The sequence below is a fragment of the Engystomops pustulosus genome, chromosome 4 (genome assembly GCF_040894005.1).
Source record: "Engystomops pustulosus chromosome 4, aEngPut4.maternal, whole genome shotgun sequence".
Taxonomy (NCBI): Eukaryota; Metazoa; Chordata; class Amphibia; order Anura; family Leptodactylidae; genus Engystomops; species Engystomops pustulosus.
In genome coordinates, this window is record NC_092414.1 from 80,703,342 (window position 1) to 80,723,850 (window position 20,509).

At 38.2% G+C, this 20,509-nt stretch overlaps 1 protein-coding gene across 1 annotated transcript in view; it reads left to right on the forward strand.

Annotated features, from left to right (window-relative positions):
* The first annotated feature begins 2,843 nt into the window (after positions 1-2,843).
* The window catches only part of PTPRQ (protein tyrosine phosphatase receptor type Q), a 212,927-nt gene continuing 195,261 nt past the window's right edge, over positions 2,844-20,509 (forward strand). The window contains exons 1-6 of the mRNA XM_072146492.1: positions 2,844-2,993; positions 4,335-4,595; positions 10,609-10,769; positions 11,586-11,697; positions 13,546-13,772; positions 18,214-18,283. Coding sequence (XP_072002593.1) covers positions 2,852-2,993; positions 4,335-4,595; positions 10,609-10,769; positions 11,586-11,697; positions 13,546-13,772; positions 18,214-18,283 — 973 coding nt within the window. The 5' untranslated portion in view covers positions 2,844-2,851. The remainder of the gene's footprint in view (positions 2,994-4,334; positions 4,596-10,608; positions 10,770-11,585; positions 11,698-13,545; positions 13,773-18,213; positions 18,284-20,509) is intronic.

Sequence of the window (20,509 nt, forward strand, 5' to 3'; positions counted from 1 at the left end):
TGTGTCCATGTGTATATAGTGTGTCCAGCGTGTGTACATGTGTATATAGTGTTTCCAGCGTGTGTCCATGTGTATATAGTGTGTCCAGCATGTGTCCATGTGTATATAGTGTGTCCAGCGTGTGTTCATATGTATATAGTGTGTCCATGTGTATATAGTGTGTCCAGCGTGTGTCCATGTGTATATAGTGTGTCCAGCGTGTGTCCATGTGTATATAGTGTGTCCAGCGTGTGTACATGTGTATATAGTGTTTCCAGCGTGTGTCCATGTGTATATAGTGTGTCCAGCGTGTGTCCATGTGTATATAGTGTGTCCAGCGTGTGTCCATGTGTATATAGTGTGTCCAGCGTGTGTCCATGTGTATATAGTGTGTCCAGCGTGTGTACATGTGTATATAGTGTTTCCAGCGTGTGTCCATGTGTATATAGTGTGTCCAGCGTGTGTCCATGTGTATATAGTGTGTCCAGCATGTGTTCATGTGTATATATAGTGTGTCCAGCGTGTGTTCATATGTATATAGTGTGTCCAGCGTGTGTCCATGTGTATATAGTGTGTCTAGCGTGTGTTCATGTGTATATAGTGTGTCCATGTGTATATAGTGTGTCCAGCGTGTGTCCATGTGTATATAGTGTGTCCAGCGTGTCTATGTGTATATAGTGTGTCCAGCGTGTGTCCATGTGTATATAGTGTGTCCATGTGTATATAGTGTGTGTCCAGCGCGTGTTCATATGTATATAGTGCAGTGGTGGCTAACCTATGGCACTGGTGCCGGAGGTGGCACTCTGAGCCCTTTCTGTAGGCACACAGGCCATCACCAGGGATGACTCCAGGTATCTTCCTGCAGTCCCAGACAGCCCAGGACTTGCTGTACACAGAGCTATTTTAAAGTGATAGGACTATCTGGGACTACTGGAGGAGTGGGGAGGTGTGGACAGTTCTGGATTATGATTGTAGCTTCTGCTCCGGCCCTGACAATTCTTCCTGTTTATGGGACCCTGGAGCAAAGCTACAATGATCATCCAACTTTATTCTATTTTGTGCTTTATTTGTGTCATCAGAGTGCTGGTATCAATAAAAGCTGTGACAGAGAAGGGAGTATAAATCTCAAATTAAATTTCTGTGTTGGCACTTTGCAATAAATAAGTGGGTCTTTGTTGTAGTTTGGGCACTCGGTCTCTAAAAGGTTCTCCATCACTGATATAGTGTGTCCATGTGTATATAGTGTGTCCAGCGTGTGTCCATGTGTATATAGTGTGTCCATGTGTATATATAGTGTGTCCTGTAAACATTTATAGTAAATAGACTATGATATATATATACATATGCTATATGTAATTAGAGTGGTAGTGGCGTAACAATCAGGCCTTGTGATAGAAGGGGCCCACTATCTGTGGGTCCATTACGGGAAGATAAAACAAATGCAATTGATTATTAGAGTTCACGGGTAGATGCATGTCCGTGCGCTCTGGCCGCGCACACTGTGTGACATTATACAGTATGCATTGGGATAGTGCACAGACATGTCTATGCCTCCTCTACTGCATGGGAGGCCATGAGGAGTCAATGACCACTGTATAGTGTATAATTGACCCCTTCCCACTCAGGCCCTTTTTAGTTTTTGTGTTTTCATTTTTTTACTCCCCACCTTCAAAAACCAAAACCTTTTTTATTTTTCCATATACAGAGCTGTGCGAGGGCTTGTTTTCATAGTGACGGTATTTAATATGAAAAAAGTAGTAGTAAGTTAGACGGTATTTAATGAAAAAATGCATTTGCACCATTTTTGTTGTGGGCTTGGATTTTACGGCTTTCACTGTGTGCCCCAAATGATATGGCTACTTTATACTTTGGGTCGTAGCTGTGGGTGGTGACATTTTTGGGGAACTTTTTCAATGCTACAATTTTTATCACTGTACAGCTTTTTGAACACTTTTTATTGAATTAATATTTTATGAATGGCAAAAATGGCATTATATTTTCATAGATCAGATATTTTCGAACGCGGCGTTACCTAACATGTTTGATTTTTACTGTTTAATTATATTCATATCACTTCTAGGCAATGGGGGGTGATTTTAACTTTTAGGTTTACGTTATTAGATATATGCCATATTTGGAGGTTGCACTTGAATTGTGTTTTGAAATGCATTTCAATACACTATTCAAGTGCAGCTTGTGAACCTGACGTTAGACCCCATGCACACAAACATATTTGTGAGCCACAAGCTAGTTGTGGTACCATAGGTTTATTTGCGTGGTCACAGTGCAGTGAGGCACAGTGCTTGCACCCTGTCTCATCTAACCATGAGACACGCTTCAGCATTCAGTTCCTTTGGAAGTTTCTCTGTTTGGGGTCTACATTGTAAAAATTGTCGCATTCATGAGGCCTTAGTCTGCGTTCACATCATGGGGGAGATGTATCAAAAGTGTCTGAGAGCAGAAAATAGCTGTTCACAAAAGGAATCACCATATCTGATTGGTTGACGTACTAGTATCTCACAAGTCGTTAAGGGAATTTTCGCAGCCTTATATTGTACATGCAATATTTCCTCTTAGCAGTAGGTGGGCCCCCAGAATCAACTTTACTGGTGGGCCCTAGGCCCCCCAGTCCGACTCTGCATTTGATGAATTATGTACGTTCACAAGAAAGAGGGGAGGAGCTGATTTCTGGGTCGAACATAAATATATTTTTAAAGTTTTGATTGTGATATAAAACAGACTGGAGTCAAAGAAAAAATTGAAGAATTGTTGGTATTGCTTATACTTCAGTATATTCTTTCCACTAAGTAACCTTAAATGAATATATATTACTTTCCTTATCTTTTGACAGCTACGCTATAAACCAAGCAATATGGAAACATTTTCTAAGGTGACGGTGGCTGATAATGAAGCAGTGATACAAAACCTTATAGCTGGGGAAGACTACATATTTCAAGTTCAAACCATTAATGGGAAGCTGTTAAGTGCTCCAGTATACAAAAGCAGTAGCACCAGTAAGTATTCTCTAAACTTTACATTCAGTGCATTAGACCTGGCTCTATACACACCACAAGGGAGTGGATTCCTCAAGGCCAGGTGTGAATAATGCTTGATACAAGGAAAGCGGAAAGTGTACCCTCTCCATTCACACACATAATTCAATTCTTTGCTGAAATTGCTATAAGAAGAATACTTTAATGTACTTGTGGTCAGGGGTGGGATTCAAATTTTTAACTACAGGCTATCTACTGGGAACTTTCCTTTTATTGAGTTTGCTCCTCCAAAAGAACAGATTAGAAAAGTTTAGAAAAAAGACAGCAGAAGGGAGACCTCATTACAATGTACAAATACCTGAACGGACAGTACAAGGATCTCTCCAAAGATCTTTTTATACCTCGGCCTGTGACCAGGACAAGGGGGCATGCTCTAGGCCTAGAGGAGAGGCGATTTTACCATCAACATAGACAAAGGTTCTTTACTGTAAGAGCAGTGAGACTATGGAACTCTCTGCCGCAGGAGGTTGTTATGGCGGACTCTATGTACATGTTCAAGAGAGGCCTGGATGACTTTCTGGAGAGAAAAAATATCATATGTTATGGGTAAAAAACATTTGCTTAATACTTAAATGTTGGACTTGATGGTCTTTTTACTGCCTTATATACCATAAATGTCTGACTGATGAGGTGAAAAACAAGAGGCTTCACTATACATATCTATAAAGTAGTGTAGATCTTTTAACAGATGTATATTGGTAAATTACCTAATATCCTGCCCCCCTCCGTACTTACATATATTTTTCAAAAACCTAAAGTATAGTGGTCAACCCCTTTATATGGTCACTTACTTTTCAACAATTTTTCAATTCAATGCAAAAAAACCACATAACTTGTCAGAAAAACTTTGGCTCTAATCATACTATCTCCTTATATGTTTTTCAATTGCTTCTACGGGACTGTCAGAACATAGATGCTATGGAGTGGTGGACACGGATAAGAAATAAGTGTGGGACAATAAAAAAAAAAATTAACAAAGTTCAGTTAATAAACTAACAGGCTCAATTTCATTCAATTAGCTTAAAGGGGCATGTCCACATTAAACTCACGTTATTTTCACTGGATAATATAATAGTTTTTCTCACTGATAAGGCAAAGCGGGGGGGGGGGGGGGGGCACTTAGCTGAGTTCATATCTTCAGCATGCCAGGAACATGATCATCCATGGTATCTGTAGGGGTATGCAAGGTCAGACCATTCTAAATATATGGAACAATAATATTACATTTGTGTTGGTAAATTTAGAAACTCAGATTGTGAATATGCTCCTTACTGTGTTCTTCTCCATGTTTTTTATCTGCAGGGCCTCCTGGAATTTGTGGGCTATCTATTAAAGAGCGTAACACCACTTCTGCTACTCTGCAATGGGACCAAGTAGAAAGCAGTTTTACTTACTACAGAATTATAATTAGAAACCAAACATATGAAAAAGAGTTTAACATCTCCAAAGAAATACCAGAGTATACAATGGCCCATCTTTTTCCTGGTGGAGTTTATAATTTTACAGTTCAAAGGGTAAAAGGGAATCTTCTTGGTGATATTTCATCTATGCAGGTGGTAGCAGGTTAGTTCAGTCAAATTATTTACTACATATTATATGCCATTATTGTATTTTTCTACAAGTTGACTCCAACCATAAAACACATCAATGTCATAGTCTGGCATAAAAGACAAAAATTTGTAAAATTTTTCTATTTTGGTTGATGTCACTTCCAAGTTTAGACCAATGGCAGAGTTGTTTCCATGGAAGCATATAGATATAGATATAGAGTTCCCATGGTTCTAAACTACAGAGCCATAAAAGTCATTCATATGCATCTTTATTATCCAGTATTACACATTCAGTATGATTTGTAAAGCGCTTCGGAATTTGATGGCAGTATATAAATATAGATCATTATTATTATACACAGTGTCCACAGAAGTACCCCATATACTTCTTAACCCCTTAAGGACGCAACCATTTTACAGCTTAAGGCTCAGTCCCATTTTTTGGATTCTGACCTGCGTCTCTTTATATGGTTATAACTTTTGAACACTGTTACTTATCAAAGCGATTCTGAGATTGTTTTTTCCCCACATGTTGTACTTCATTTTAGTGGTAAATTTTGGCTGATAAGTTTTGCGTTTATTTACAAAAAAAAGAAAAAAATGATTTTTAGAAAAATTTGCCATTTTCGAAATTCAAAATCACCGCGTTTTCAGGCAGATCGATTTACCACCTAAATAACTTTCCGAATAACATTTCCCATTTGTCTACTTTACATTTTCATAATTTTTGAAATGTTTGGATAATTTATTTTGACGTCATGCAGCCTACAAATCGAATAGCGATTTTCTGTATTTTCAGAATTGACTATTTTGGGGATAAATACTGTTTGAAATAAAATGTTACATATTTAGCATCAAAAACCCCCTATATAACCAGCCCATTTTCAAATCTGCACCCCTAAAACTATCAGAAACAGCATTTACAAAGATTGTTAACCCCTTGAGATCTTCATAGTAATTGAATCAAAATGGCGGTAAAATTTAGATTTTGTTGGTTATACATTCATTTAGCCCTAAAATTTACAAAAGATAAAAAGAGAAAACTTTCTCCTGAGTGCAGCGACCCCCCACATGTGGACATTACTTGTGTTATGGGGGCACAGCGAGGCGCAGAAGAGAAGGAGCACCCTGCAGCTGCCAGGATTTTAGTTTTCTTGTTGCCCCCTTTTGAAGGCTATAAAATTTTCGCTTTTCCGTTATTTGGGCCACATGACGACATTTTTTTTGCGCGATGAGATGCTTTTTCCAGTGTTACCATTTTGGGGTTGGTATCACCTATTATTGAAAATTTAGGAACTTTTTTTGAGATCATGAGTAGAAAAGCATCAATTCTGTACTGGAGTTTTTTTTTCACCGTATATCCTAATAATCCTGTTATCTTTATTCTATGGGTCGATATGATTATGGGGATATCAGACATGAATATTTTTTCTTATGTTTTACTAAATTTGCCAAATAAAACCCTAATGTGGGGAAAAAATCTGTCATTTTTGCTTCACCGTCTTCCAAGTGGCATAAGATTGTTAAGTTTTTGGCTACAGAGCTGGTTGATGGCTTGTTTTTTGCGGGACATGTTGTTCTTTGCAACAGTATCATTCTTGAGTACATATGTTTTGTTGATCACTTTTTATTGCATTTTTAGTGGGATATAATAGGTAAAAATCATAATTTTTGGCGGGTTTTAACGTTTTTTTTTTACGGCGTTCATCATATGGGTTCAATAGTTATTTAATTTTATTCTATGGATTGTTACGGATGCGGTGATACTATATATGTGGGGTTTGTGTTATGATTTAGACATTTTTGAGCGTTATATGTCTCTTTATATCTTTTGGGGCTTATGGGCATTTTTAGTGATTTATAAAGTTATTTTTTATTGAAAAACATTTTTTTTTACATTTTTTACTTGATCCACCATGGGATATGAACAAGAAATCATCTGATTGCTTGTTCATGATAATACTCTGCAATACTTATGTATTGCAGGGTATTAGCGGTGCCAACCTATGCAGATGCATAGGCTGACACTTTGCCTTTAAGATGACGTCACAGACGCCATCTTAAAGGCACTGCCTTCAGGCTTCTCTGGGGTCCCGATCGGACCCCAGAGGTGCCATAGCAGCGATCGTGGGGTAAAGACCCCCGGAAGGCATGTTAAATGCCGCGGTCGTGTTGACCGCGGCATTTGAGGGGTTAAACGCCTGCGATCGGAGCCCACTCCGACCGCGGGTGTTAGCCGGGGATGTCAGCGGTAGATTATCGTTGAAATCCCGCGGCTAACGATGCCGGTTCAGCTGCTGTGCAGCGCTGAACCGGCATCGTCTCTGCGCAGGAGCTGTACTGCGCTGAGCGCTATTCGCGGGACTCAGCGTAGTACAGCTACGGCGCAGAGCGCTAAGGGGTTAATGGTACAGATCAGAGCCATAATATTGTAGTATGAAACAATGTGTTAGTACAAAGGAAGCCGATAAAAATGGGGATTGTGGGGGAGATTTCTCAGAAGTTTCTGAAAGCAGAATTGTTCTAGTTGCCCATGGCAACCAGTCAAAACTTGGATTTCATTTTCCCACAGCTGTTTATAAATTTAAAGCTGAGCTCTGATTGGTTTCCATGGACAATTTTACCTTAAACACTTCTGATAAATCTCCACCACTGTGACTCTTTATCTATGTGTATGAGGATGCATATTTCTTAGGACTTAGTTTTAGTTTCAGATTTTTTAATGCCACCACATGAGTTTACTGCATAGGGGCCTACTGAGAATCTTTCATCCAGGGGCCTACTAAAACTCTTTCGTCCAGGGGCCTACTGAAACCTGGAGCCAACCCTGCCCTGCTCCCTAGTGATCAGCAGTTCATAACTGCCTCTGCTACACAAGCACAAAGAACAGAGTCGTTCTCTTGTGCCGAGCAGCTGTAACCTACTACTGCACTGGATACAGGACAGTGCTTCTGGCTTCATTCTCTGCAGATAGCTGATTGGTCATACTACATGCCAGATTCCCACCACTCTCATATTAATGACGTATCCCAAAAATAGCTCATCAATATCTTAAACATGGAAAGCTCCTTTACCCCATTTACGGTAACATTGAGTTATTACATAACCTGCCTCTCTAAAAGCATTGTTAAGTCCCTGTTTTGGAATTTCTGTCCCTTTCTCTGTCCATGGTGCTGATATAAAAATATATATAGCAAATAAATCGATTTATGTTGGCATTTACTGTTACATTTTAATCTATTAATAGTGTTTTTGATGACACTTATGTACTCAGGATATTCTACAATGGTTAGACCGGGGTGTACATGGTGTAAGAGTTATCAAAGGTCTCTGCAAAGAAACTTTATTTGTAATCCCTGCTCCAAAGAAAACCCCAAATTGTAAACATCCAATTGTTACATGGGAAAAAAAACCTGTTTTCGGGTACACTTGCAAAATATTGCCACAAAGGAAAAGGTTTGAGCTCACCTTCCAAACACAATGCCTGGTGTGGAGGAATCGGCACGGGCCACCTTGCTGCTGAGGTATCCAAGCTTCAATAGAGAGAATCATTCACGGTCCAGCCAGTATCCAATACACACTTCTTTATTTGATAAATCACAAGAGAGTTGGTAAGGTCTACGCGTTTCTAGCGGGTCAACCGCTCTTAATCATGACTGATTATGTATCAGTCATGATTAAGAGAGGTTGACCCGCTAGAAAAGCGTAGACCTTATCAACTCTCTTGTATCGGTGATTTATCAAATAAAGAAGTGTGTATTGGATACTGGCTGGACCGTGAATGATTCACACTTGCAAAATGTACCTGTTCTGACGTACATTGAAATTCAACTTAGGAACAAACCTACGGGACACAATATGGTTTGTACATATCCTTAACAGGACCTCATTAGCTATGGATATGTGTATATCCATTTTCATATGAGAACAAATTGGGGGGTATTTATCATTGTGTCTCATAGTCTGACAATTCAGAGTTAGACCACTACAGTCTTTTGATGTGCCAGATTTATTACTGTGAACATAAATACAGGCGCATTGTAAGACTGTAGAGTTCTACGTTAGCCCTAATGTAGTGCATTGTCTTTTGGAGCACTGACCAACCATGCCCCCTTTTCTAGACACACTTAGACTAGTTGGAAAAGTGTAAAAAAAAGTCTAAAAGCCTTGATTAATTTTGACACAAGGCATTTTAGACAGTTTTTATTTTGGCCCAAATACACCAGTGGATTTAAAGGAAACCTACTACTTGAAATGGCAGGTTTAAGAAGAAAACACCGAGCACCAGCTCAGGGTGAGCTGGTGCCGGAGCTTATTTTTGTTAGTGTTTTATACCGATGTATCGCGTACCTCCCTGCGCCGGCTATAAAGTTTAAAAAGTGTTTTAAACTGCGATACAGCGGTTTAAAACACTAACAAAAATAAGCTCCGGCACCAGCTCACCCTGAGCTGGTGCTCGGTGTTTTCTTCTTAAACCTGCCATTTCAAGTGGTAGGTTTCCTTTAATAAATTCCCCCCACGGAGATTTTTCATCCTGGCCTGTTCCAGGGTTTGTCATGCTATGGAAGTATTCTATATTCTGCCTATAGGGTTGTAATACAAACACTTCTGTGCCAGTAACTGGGTGATCTTCAGAAGACAGAAGAAAATGTTTCGTATTTATTACTATGATTATGATATTTCTAGATTTTCTAAAAAATTTTCATGTAAATGCTTAGATGAGATGAGATTCTGAAACCAAACTGAATCCAAATATTTCCTGATTTGCTTCAGATGAACCAGTGACATACAATAGTAATGAAAGTCTAACGGATCAGTAAACATGTCCATTGGTGTCCTTTTGTCCTCTTTTTTTATTTGGCTTCCATTATTATTGCTTTAGTGAAAAATTAAACAATTCTATTATATATCAGGACTATATACCAACAGGACTATATATTATATACCAGGACAATTAAAGCCACATTGTTTGGGACTGATTTAACTCCGGCCTGAATTGATCGATCTTATGAAAAATTGGCAAAGTTTCAGTGAATCAAATCTTGAATGATTTGCTCATTTCTACAAATGTGCTTATTTTAAGCTACTTTTTATCTAAAATCAGAAATGAAAACATTTAACTTTGAATTTAAACATTTCTGAAGCATTTCCAACAATGTTCTATAAAGAGAGCTCTATTGCTTGTATTAAGGAAGTTTCAAGTAACTGAGATCATATTATAGCTGTAAAGACATCACCCTGGGCTCAGATCTTAGAGACTGCTGCCTACAGGAAAACATGTTTACATGAAAATCACTCCCTGGATGCTATGGATAGATTGTCTGTAACAACAGGATAGCTTTATTGCTCTGTATGTATGTAAGGATGAGCAGAAAACAAGTTAATCAACCATGGAAGCTTTGGTATTAGTATTTAATGGTAATCCAATATGCTTTAACCCCCTGCCCACCATTCATGGCCATATACCTACTAGCTTCCACCTGTTCTGGTGTCATTTCTCAAAATGCTTTAACAAGTAGAATGTTCAGTATGTTCATGTGATGCTGAATAGGCATTTTATATAATATGGGCAATCTACCAACAAATTATTTCTTATTATTACATACTTGATGACATAGCTTTATTAGAAATCTTGTGACGCCACCCTGAAATCTGGGACAGATAAGATCCATTAAAATACTTAATCTTGTGATTATTATTATAATCATTCAGCTACAAGCAAAGATTAGTATGTCAGTGTGAATTCTAAACGTACAACTGTACCGGTTAATAAAATTTAAATAGAGCATGCTTCATAAAAGTCTTAAAACCATAAACTTTTACAATGGACTATATCATGGCCAAGATTTAAAGTATTGAATTAATTGGATCTGAATACTCTTGATTCTTTTTTGGTTTTATATATGGCCAGGATGTCACTAACACTAACAACCATGCCCCACTAAAAAATATAGCTCTGTTATATATTTACATTGGTTGATAGCATCACGAAGAAGACAGTAACATTTCTGCCTCTTTCCATTTAGAACCTGAAGCCCCCATAGCACTGACTGCCTTCAATATTTCAACACACTCCTTTTCAGTATACTGGAGGCAACCTCACGGACGGGTGGAAAGATATCAAGTGGATCTCTTTCCTCAGCATGGCTTTGTTACTGTCAGAGATCTTGGAGGTGGAGAGTATCAGGTATGTTTTTCATTATAGTACGTGGATGGGCAACTTTTGTTTATACCCAGACTCATTGGAATATTCTTTGCAAAGCTGACCAGCCGTAAAGCAGTTTTTTTTTCCCTATCCCTTTCCCTTTTTTTCATAGGATGCTTTCAGATATTCTATGCTAAATTTGTGAGAGCAAATTTCAACATGAGGAGGTTGTTACCTTAACAACAATTAATTTCCTTTTTTTTGAAGTCCATCATGAGACTCCAGCCAGTCACCCAGGAGTTCATGAATAGTTTAACAAAGAAAGGGGAGTGCTATTGAGTAATACAGACTCATTAATTGTGCACTGTGCAGGCAGACCTTGCCTTAAATCATTAATGCAGGCAACATTTCCCTGTTACCATCAAAAAGACCTGGGAACAATTTGACTTTCTGGAGTAAAATAATGTTTACCTTTTTTGCTTCTGTGCTTCTTCTCTGGACAGCTACGCATGGACAGGTAGGCTGCTTTATATTATCTGCTGCTGTGGATTCCATTTTTTTAATTATTTTTTGGTCGCTTTTATTTTTGTATGTGTGAGAAGCAAACATACTGAGAGTTAACCTTGAGTATAAGGTGAGGTTTTTCAGCTCCTACTTGGTTAAAAATTTCCACATAACAAGGAAATATTTTCTCCTGAGTTTTGTTACCTTCCAAATCATTCATCACAGTGGGAATGCAAGTCAGGAGTTAGCTGCTTCGCTGGGATTCTGTGATGCCAGCAGTTGCAGAGTTGTCTGGTGCTTTCCTGTTCACTACACTTCATATTTCACTTTCTGGATGTGTGTTTGGCATTTTAGGCACAATTCTCCAGCGTTGCTCCTGGTACCACGTACAGTGTAGCTGTTTCTTCAGTGTCATCTTCTGCCTTCAGCTCCCCAGACAGCAAAATGGTGCTGACTAACGAAACCAGTAAGTTTATTTTATATTATCTGTGTATTGTAGAGTTGGGTGGGATTTTGACGTTTCACGCCTCTTAATGTAAACACAAACTGAATTATTGATGGAACTTTATGTAACTTACTGACCTGTGTTGCTGAATCTTTGCTTTCTCATGCAATTTAGATGGAAAAGTCCATTGTCCAACTTTAATTCCCCCAGAAGACCTGGGCTATTGTTCAAATTAATATATGATTTTTTTTTTTTTTTACATTTTTGGATTATGGAGTATTATGATAATCTAAAACTGATTTTCAAAATGTTTTTTTAAAATCTGGATTCATACCACATGTGACATAAATAGGACATACTCATCAGTACCTATAAAAGTGCATTTCCCCTACTGCACACCACCACCAAGTTCAATTCACAGAAGCATACATCTTTTTAACCCCTTAACTGTCTGGCTTACTTAATTTGTAAACCATTATTGAGCATATATTTACCTAACATATTGATGTCTTCTGATACTTGCCAAAGATTAAAAGTTTAACATCAGAGGGGGTAAAATCTTGCATCAAGTTTAAAAATATAAAACGTGTTCAGATATTTTTGATCAATATAGTACTTTGCAGTATCAGCTGAGTTTATAATTTAGAATATATACTGGTGTTTCCCAGAAATCTTGTGTCCCGATCTTGGGTTATAACAGGAGGGGGCAGACTGATTTCAGTCTGCATAGAAATACTTTGTAGTTCTTTGAAAAAGTATTTTTTAGATAAAATCATAACCCATCCATAAACCAATTTTCATTGTGACATGTATACACCATCAGGGAATCCCCAAGAGGATTTTTTTTATGGGGTCGCCCAATAGTGTTACATGGGTTCTCCAGGGCTGCCATTTGATGGCCTATCCTTTGAGAACACCCAGGCTCTGCAAAGATCAGCTGCCCACTTCACATTGTAAGGAATCATTTGGCTCCACATACTCCCCTGTGTCCATGCTTTGCTACTGCATCTTATATTACCATTCAGTTAAATGTTATGTAAATGTCCTTATTGGTTCTGTATAATGTGCAGACAGCATCTTCTTGGTGCAGAACCCTTGTGTTGGACATTTCTTATCTCCAATTAATTACACAGGCCAAGGGTAGACCATTAATAGTCAGTCATGGAAACCCCTTCAATAAAGTCTCTAAGGCTTCATCCACAACTACAGTATAAGCCCAATTTGCAAACCCTATTGAATTACAGGGTCAAAAACATGCATCATGTTATACAAAAACCTAGGACAAATTACAAAATTACTAAATTTAATCTATATTGTATTAAAGTGTTAACACTTGGATAACCCTAAGCATTATTCATTATTTATGTGCATGATTACAAAGGTATGGTTACGTAAATCAGACCAGACAGCTGGAGCAAGTACATAGGTGAACACATTATCACTAAGTAAATTAAAAATCCACTTGCCAAAAGATGTAAGAATATTAAGAAAATGTGATGTAGTTTGATGCAATTCTGCCCCTTGTGTTTATCATGTGGAGAAGCAAGAGCCAACAAGTTGTGGAGTTATTACATTTGACTATATGCATCAGTGTCATTTACCTTTTATCTTGTATGTAACTTATAATGGTTAAGGCCAGTCTGGCATCAATGTGAAACTATTCTGCATAGTTTTACAACATTGCATATCTAACATTCCTGTAAAAGAATGTCTCTTGAGTTCCTGTATTTAATCAGTTTTTGTAAGTTCTTCTAGGGGGAAGAGAGTGATGTTAACATCCAATCTGTCTTCCACATGCCACCTTCTCTGATAGAATCGATAGTCTCTCATGTCTTCATGCCATTGTAGTAACTTGCCTTGTCCTTTTAGTTCCAGGACCCCCAGATCACTTAGCGGGAGAACGAGTGGGCTCTGCAGGAATCCTGCTGTCTTGGTCCATTCCACGGAATACAAATGGAAAGATTATAGCATACTATGTTATCTACAGAGAGGTTTGTCCATGGATGCAGTCAGCTTATACTCAAGAACAAACTCCACCTGACAGTCTAGAGGTTCTTTTGACCAGTCTGACTCCTGGGACAACATATGAAATAAAGGTACCAACTTATTCCTCCCTACAATCTATCATATGTGTAAAGCAGTGACATTACTTGTATGTGAGTACTCTGAGTGATACATGAGTCACTTATAGACAATAAAAACCTGAATAACCTCCACCTGCTAGTAGAAATATTTTTAGTATGCAGATAATATGTGGCAGGCCGTAAGATCTTATCTTGTGTATGAATAAGATGCACAATGCATGGAAAGCCAACAAAAGTCTGCCAAGGTCTTATCAACTGCCTCATGAATAATTCTGAAGGTTCATAGGGTAAACCACATATTGATAGAAGCTGTAAAATCACACAATTTATATGATAAAGTAAAGTGCAAATGAATTATTTGGGAATGCATTCTTCCTTGGAATCTCAAGGGGACTTTTTAAGCACTTTATTCTGACATGACTGGGGGTTACATAAGGCATTGACAGACACATTTTGGGGGAGATTTATCAGAAATGTCTAAGAGCAGAATTGTTCTAGTTTCCCATGGCAACCAATCATAGCTCAGTTTTCATTTTCTCATGGCTATTTATTAAATTAAAGCTAAGCTGTAATTGGTTTCTGTAGGCAACCAGAACAGTTTTACCTCAGACACATCTGATAAATCTCCCCCTATTGATTTCTGGGGCCTGACTCTGCAAGAGATAAGTATTTTTCTTGCAAGAATTATACACACAGGACCACATGTATCAAAAGAAGTGCAAACTGCACTTTGCAGTTTGCCTGTGGAGTGTGTGCAGCATGCGCCAGATTTAGGAATTGTGTCTCATGTTTTTCATGAATCTTGCGCCTTCTGGACTGCTCTGGCAGAGTGCACAAACTTTTTCTGGTGCACCTTTAACATAGAGCAAGTAACACAATTCTGTTGGACACTTCCTTTGTTGAACTTGATAGACATGTGTCTTTTTTCAACTGTATAAACTATTATACTATGATACTGCATGATAAATGTGGCACACAGTCTGACTCTGCCCCGGAACGCCCCTTTATGTGCACAAATATGCGGGAAAGTGCAGATGTGACACAAATGTGTTGAGGAAACTTCTTAAATACATGTGCAAGCAGTTTGCATGTTCTTTCTGGTGCAAAGTCAGACAGAAAACAGACGAAAAAGGCTTTAACAACATGTGGGCCAGTATATTCCTTCATTTCAACCCAAAATACACCAAATAGAGACTCAAGGAGATTGATGAATGTTGGTCAAAATTTTCACAACATCGGAAATTCACGTTACAAAAGGGTTGTATATTTCCTAATTTACGACATGTGACTTACATTTACGTATTGCATATTGCAGCGAATACCCACCTATAGCACTGATCGCAGGTGTTAACCCATCCATCCGGGCCGGCAAAGCTTTGTATTTCCAGCTTTGCCAGCAGCATTAAAAAGCCAGCGGGCATGGGCGTCGGGATGTTGGCTCAGATCGTCATGCCCCTTGACATCATCGGGGAGCAGAGATCTGTTGCTATGACAGCCTTGGGTCACACAAAGACCCACGGCTGTCTCGTTATTCTTCATCTATCACAATGTGTGATTTGCACATTATATTAATGATGTGGAAAATACTTTAGTATGGCAGTATATGGTAGGTTCAATCAATAAAACCTAGGGTTAAAGTACCCTAGGGGACTCACAGTGAAAGCCATAAAATCCAAACCCAAAAGAAAATGGTGCAAATGCATTTTTTTCACCATTTTCACACTGCATTAGGAATGTTTTCCCGCTTCCCAGTATACTGCATGGAATATTAAATACTGTCACAATGAAGTGCAATTTGTTACGGAGAAAACAAGCCCCCATACAGCTCTTTACATGGAAAAATAAAAAAGGTGCAGATTTTTCAAAGTGGGGAGTGAAAAATGGAAATGCAAAATGAAAAAAGACAAGGTCATTAAAGGGTTAATATTAGTGAAAACACACATAATGAGCAGAGGTGAAGGGAGATATTTACATTAGGATATTTAGCAAAACAGCCGACTTACAGACGACCCCTAGTTAAAAAACAGACCTCTGGATGACCTCTCATAAAAAACCAACATTTCTAAAATCCAATTGTCACAAAGATCAAGAAATATACAGTTCCAACTTACATACAAATTCAACTTAAGAACAAACCTACAGAACCTATCCTGTACTTAACCCGGGGACTGCCTGTACATGATATGCAGTGTAAAATACAGTATTAAAAGGAATGGCCACTTTCAGCAAATAATTCATATTGTTTGTGTAATGAAAATTTAAACAATTTTATAAAATTGATACTTTCTGTATTAATTTCTCATGGTTTTCTATACCCATTCTTCCTGTCATTCCCTGTAATTCTATAGGAAGCTTTATTGTTTACTTCCTGTGGAAAGAAATCTGTCCCTGGTCATGTGATGTCACACAGGTGCACGACTTGTTATCACACACAGCTCTGATTACTCTGTGATATAATGAGCTGTGCACCTGTGTGTCATCACATGACCACTAAGCAGTGTTTATCCACAGGAAGTTAACTATGAAAGTTCCTATAGAAGGACAGCAATCAGAGATCTAGAAAACTAAGGAATTGATACAGAAAGAATATTGGAAAATTGTATAACCTTTCATTACAATATAATTTTTTTTACTAAAAATAGACAACCCCTTTAAGATTAATAACACTTGAAGGCTTCTGAGTCCCTTTAGTCTCACTTATGTATCAGAATCTCCAGCAAGAGCTACAGTCTCAATTGACTGAAATAATGAAGCAGCATGCAGCCCTACGGCACCATGAGCCTAACTGACCGTAAGAAAAGCACAATGAAAATGTAAATTGAGAATCTTTTCACATGCACAATATCTACAACATATCTAAAGATCATTTCCAGGGGATTTCCATGGTATGTGTGGCATGTTGACTTTCTTAGAGCTTCTTTAAATTACATTAAGCAGTTGCTTCAATTTTTGGAATGGTCTCTATTTTAAAATTCTAGGGTAGTAACAACCGATTCTTTACTGTATTATTGTGCATTTTAACAGACATTTTAACTTTCTTGGTTAAAAATATGGCTACAAATTCATAGAATAGGTTCGTGGTTCATAATGGTAGGGTCCAGCACCTGGTGCCCTTGAAGATCAGCATTTCTCAGCAGACAGCTCTGTTATCTGTGTAGTGGTCAGACTAAGTTACACAGGTGTGGAGGCTGTTGACCTTCTGGCACTACGGTGGACTGGTAGAGAACATCTCAGCACAGGTGTGGAGTCTGTTGACCTCCTGGTACTGCAGTGGACTGGTAGAGAACATCTCAGCACAGGTGTGGAGGCTGTTGACCTCCTGGTACTGCAGTGGACTGGTAGAGAACATCTCAGCACAGGTGTGGAGGCTGTTGACCTTCTGGTACTACAGTGGACTGGTAGAGAACATCTCAGCACGGGTGTGGAGTCTGTTGACCTTCTGGTACTACAGTGGACTGGTAGAGAACATCTCAGCACGGGTTTGGAGGCTGTTGAACTTCTACTACTACAATGGACTGGTAGAAAACATCTTAGGACTGGTGTGGAGGCTGTTGACCTTCTTGCACTACAGTGGACTGGTAGAAAACATCTCATCACAGTATTGCAACCTTTAAGCTCAGGCACAGGAATATAAAGGAATAGCTGTTACATGTGTTTTTCAGGCTAAAACCCCTGAGAACATTTTTAAAATAAAAAAAAATGATATTCACTCAAGTTCCATGGTGCGATCAATTGGCGTAGACACCATTCATGCTGCCTTTGGTTCAGGACAGACTAGATAGCATGGGAATTCCAAGACTGCCTCAATGGTCACATAAGCAAGACCAATAACATCACTACTGATAAATCTTTGCTCATGCAAGGCCTGTGCATGTTCCCCTTAGCCCTAGGACCCTTACCATTTCTGGTCTGGCGATGCAAAAAGGAGAATGGGATGCCAATAACAGATGGCCGCATCAGAAGCCAAAATGACAGATATCCAGATGTCAGATCCTACTATCTAATGGAGTATTTTAACCAAACATGTTATTGTCAGGTTAAAAGTTAATACAAGGGGTCCCATATTTGGGACCTACATCAACCAGCCACATTAGTTAGTGGCTAGAAAAAGTTACAGAGATAAAAACTGTTTATCCAAACAATTTTACTATGTTAAGGTAATCTTGCACCAATGTATTTTATATAGTACATTCTGTTCCAAAAATAATAAACTGATCATATTACTGGAATAATGTACATCTTAGAGCTGTGAAGAAAGATTACGAATGTGATTGATCTGTTGGCTATTATATGACATCATGCACTACAGTATGTGACACATATGGAAAGGATAGTTTGGGGTAATTATTTCAGCTGTTATAGCTATATAAGTTGTTAAGATTTTTTTTCACTTTAAATACTTGGATTTACAAAAGAAATTTGATGCCCAGTCTTTCCTTATGATTAATTCCAGGTGGCTGCCGAAAACAGCGCTGGCATCGGGTCATACAGTGATTCTTTTCTGTTTAATACCGCAGAAAGTGGTAAGCTACATGTCCAAAAATCACAAACACTTGACCTTTTGTGCCTCCATTGCAATACCTACAGAAACCAATAAACATCATTACGGAAGGATTTCATTGGACAGACTGTAGGTTATCCCATTACACAGTGTAATAATCCATTCAGCTCTGTTGCATTTGCTTTTCCTAAGTCTAAAACCACCACATTAACATACTGGAGACATGGTAAAGTGTTGTGACAGCTCTAAGGAAACAAGATTTGCTCTAGCAGGACTAAACCAACTAATTGTATCATGCAAATTGTGGGATTATACAAACCAACAAGTTGGCTTTTTTCCTTGTGATCTGTGACATGTAAGAGGTTAGAGAGTTGTTCACTTTCAGCAATTATTTGAAATTGTTTACAAAATGAAAACTTATACAAATTCATAATATATTTTTTGTATAAATTCCTCACTGAGTTTTAGATCTCTGCTTGCTGTTATTATATAGTAAGCTTCATTTTTTACTTCCAGTGGATAAAAACCTATCTAAGGTCATGTGATGTCACACAGATGCATGTCACATTATAAAACACAGCTTACAACACAACTATAACACACATTATAACACAACTCTGATTACTGTGCTATGGCTGTAACAAGCAGTGCACCTGTGTGACATCACATGACCAAGGATAATTTTTTTTATCCACAGGAAGTAAACAATGAAGCTTCCTGTTTCCCGTGGCCGTGCCCGGCTTTTCTCAATGGAGATCTCCTCCTCTCCAGCGCACAGCTGTATGCCCACCCGGCGGCTGTCTGAATGTACCCTTACTGTATTGACTAACCAGGATTATGCAGTTTCCTTGTAATTTATCTGAGACTCTTAAAACACATGAGCATGAAATTAGTAAAAATGTAGCATGCTGGTTTTATGCTAGATGACCACTCCTTTGTTACATTTCTGTTCATAAAAAGCTATAATAAAATATTTGCATTCATTTCTACACTGCGGAACAGTTCTCTAGGTAGTATGAAGGTAAAATGCACAGGGTTCAAATCACTAATCCTAGTTCCATAATACATATAATACACTTCAAATATCTTAGCACATACAAAAAATGGATCATAAATTTTCAAATACAAAATTTATATACTCATATTTCTGTTAATATGGGGGGAAATAGATTAAACCTGCATTATATTTATAGAACATTTTTTGTCTATCCTTAGAACAGGACATCAATAATCATTATTAGATAACCCATACCCAATGTATTCTCATATTTAGGAGGTTGGTAACAAACATTACTGTTACATTACATTATTGTTACTTTAGACTTTTATGTAAAGCAATGATACACAAATATGATATCTGATAGGAACAAAATGATACCGAACTTTATATTGGCCCTTGTCATTCACACAGAAAGAAATATATATATATATGAATAAATTAGAGACGCTAAAGAAATAACTTTTATTAGTATTGTTTAAAAAATGCCAAAATAACCTTGTAAAAGGATCAACTGGACAATTGGCCCTAAATGAGACCCATACACTTAGGCCCCTTCCACACTTGCGTTTTTCACGCGCGTTTTCTGTGCGTGCTTTTGACGTGCAGAACTTGCATTGCACTCTGACCCATTGTAACCAATAGGTCTTTTCAGACTTGCATTTTTTTTCACGCACACACGTGCATTTTTTTAAACGCGCGTTTAAATCTCGACATGCTCTACTTTTGCAAGTCACGCGCGTGAAAAACGCACCATACAAGTCTATGGAGATACATCAAAAACGCATTGCACTCTGAAACACTTGCAAGTGCAATGCAAGTGCAATGCGTTTTTCACGCATCATTTTCTGCGCGTGCAAAACGCATTGAAATTGCATTGCAATTGCATCAAAAACGCGCATGAAAAACTGAGACACTGAACAAACTCTGACTGAAAACTGATTGCACTCTGATGCAAAATGTGCGTTTTTCACTGACCAAACACTGATCGCACCCTGATCATACTCTGACGTGATCTGCAACGCAAGTGTGGAAGGGGCCTTACTTTCTACTGGCCTTTTAAGTTGTATTTATAATATCCAGTACGCCTATAGCAGTGGTGGCGAACCTATGGCATGGGTCAAGTAAGTAAGTAAGGCTTACTCATACTCATGGCTATGGGGTTGGTTACCAGCTGATGTTACCTGCTACTATTTGTTCCAAAGATACTGTGAAAATATAATAGCTGGAAAACAATATGAGTAAGGGTTC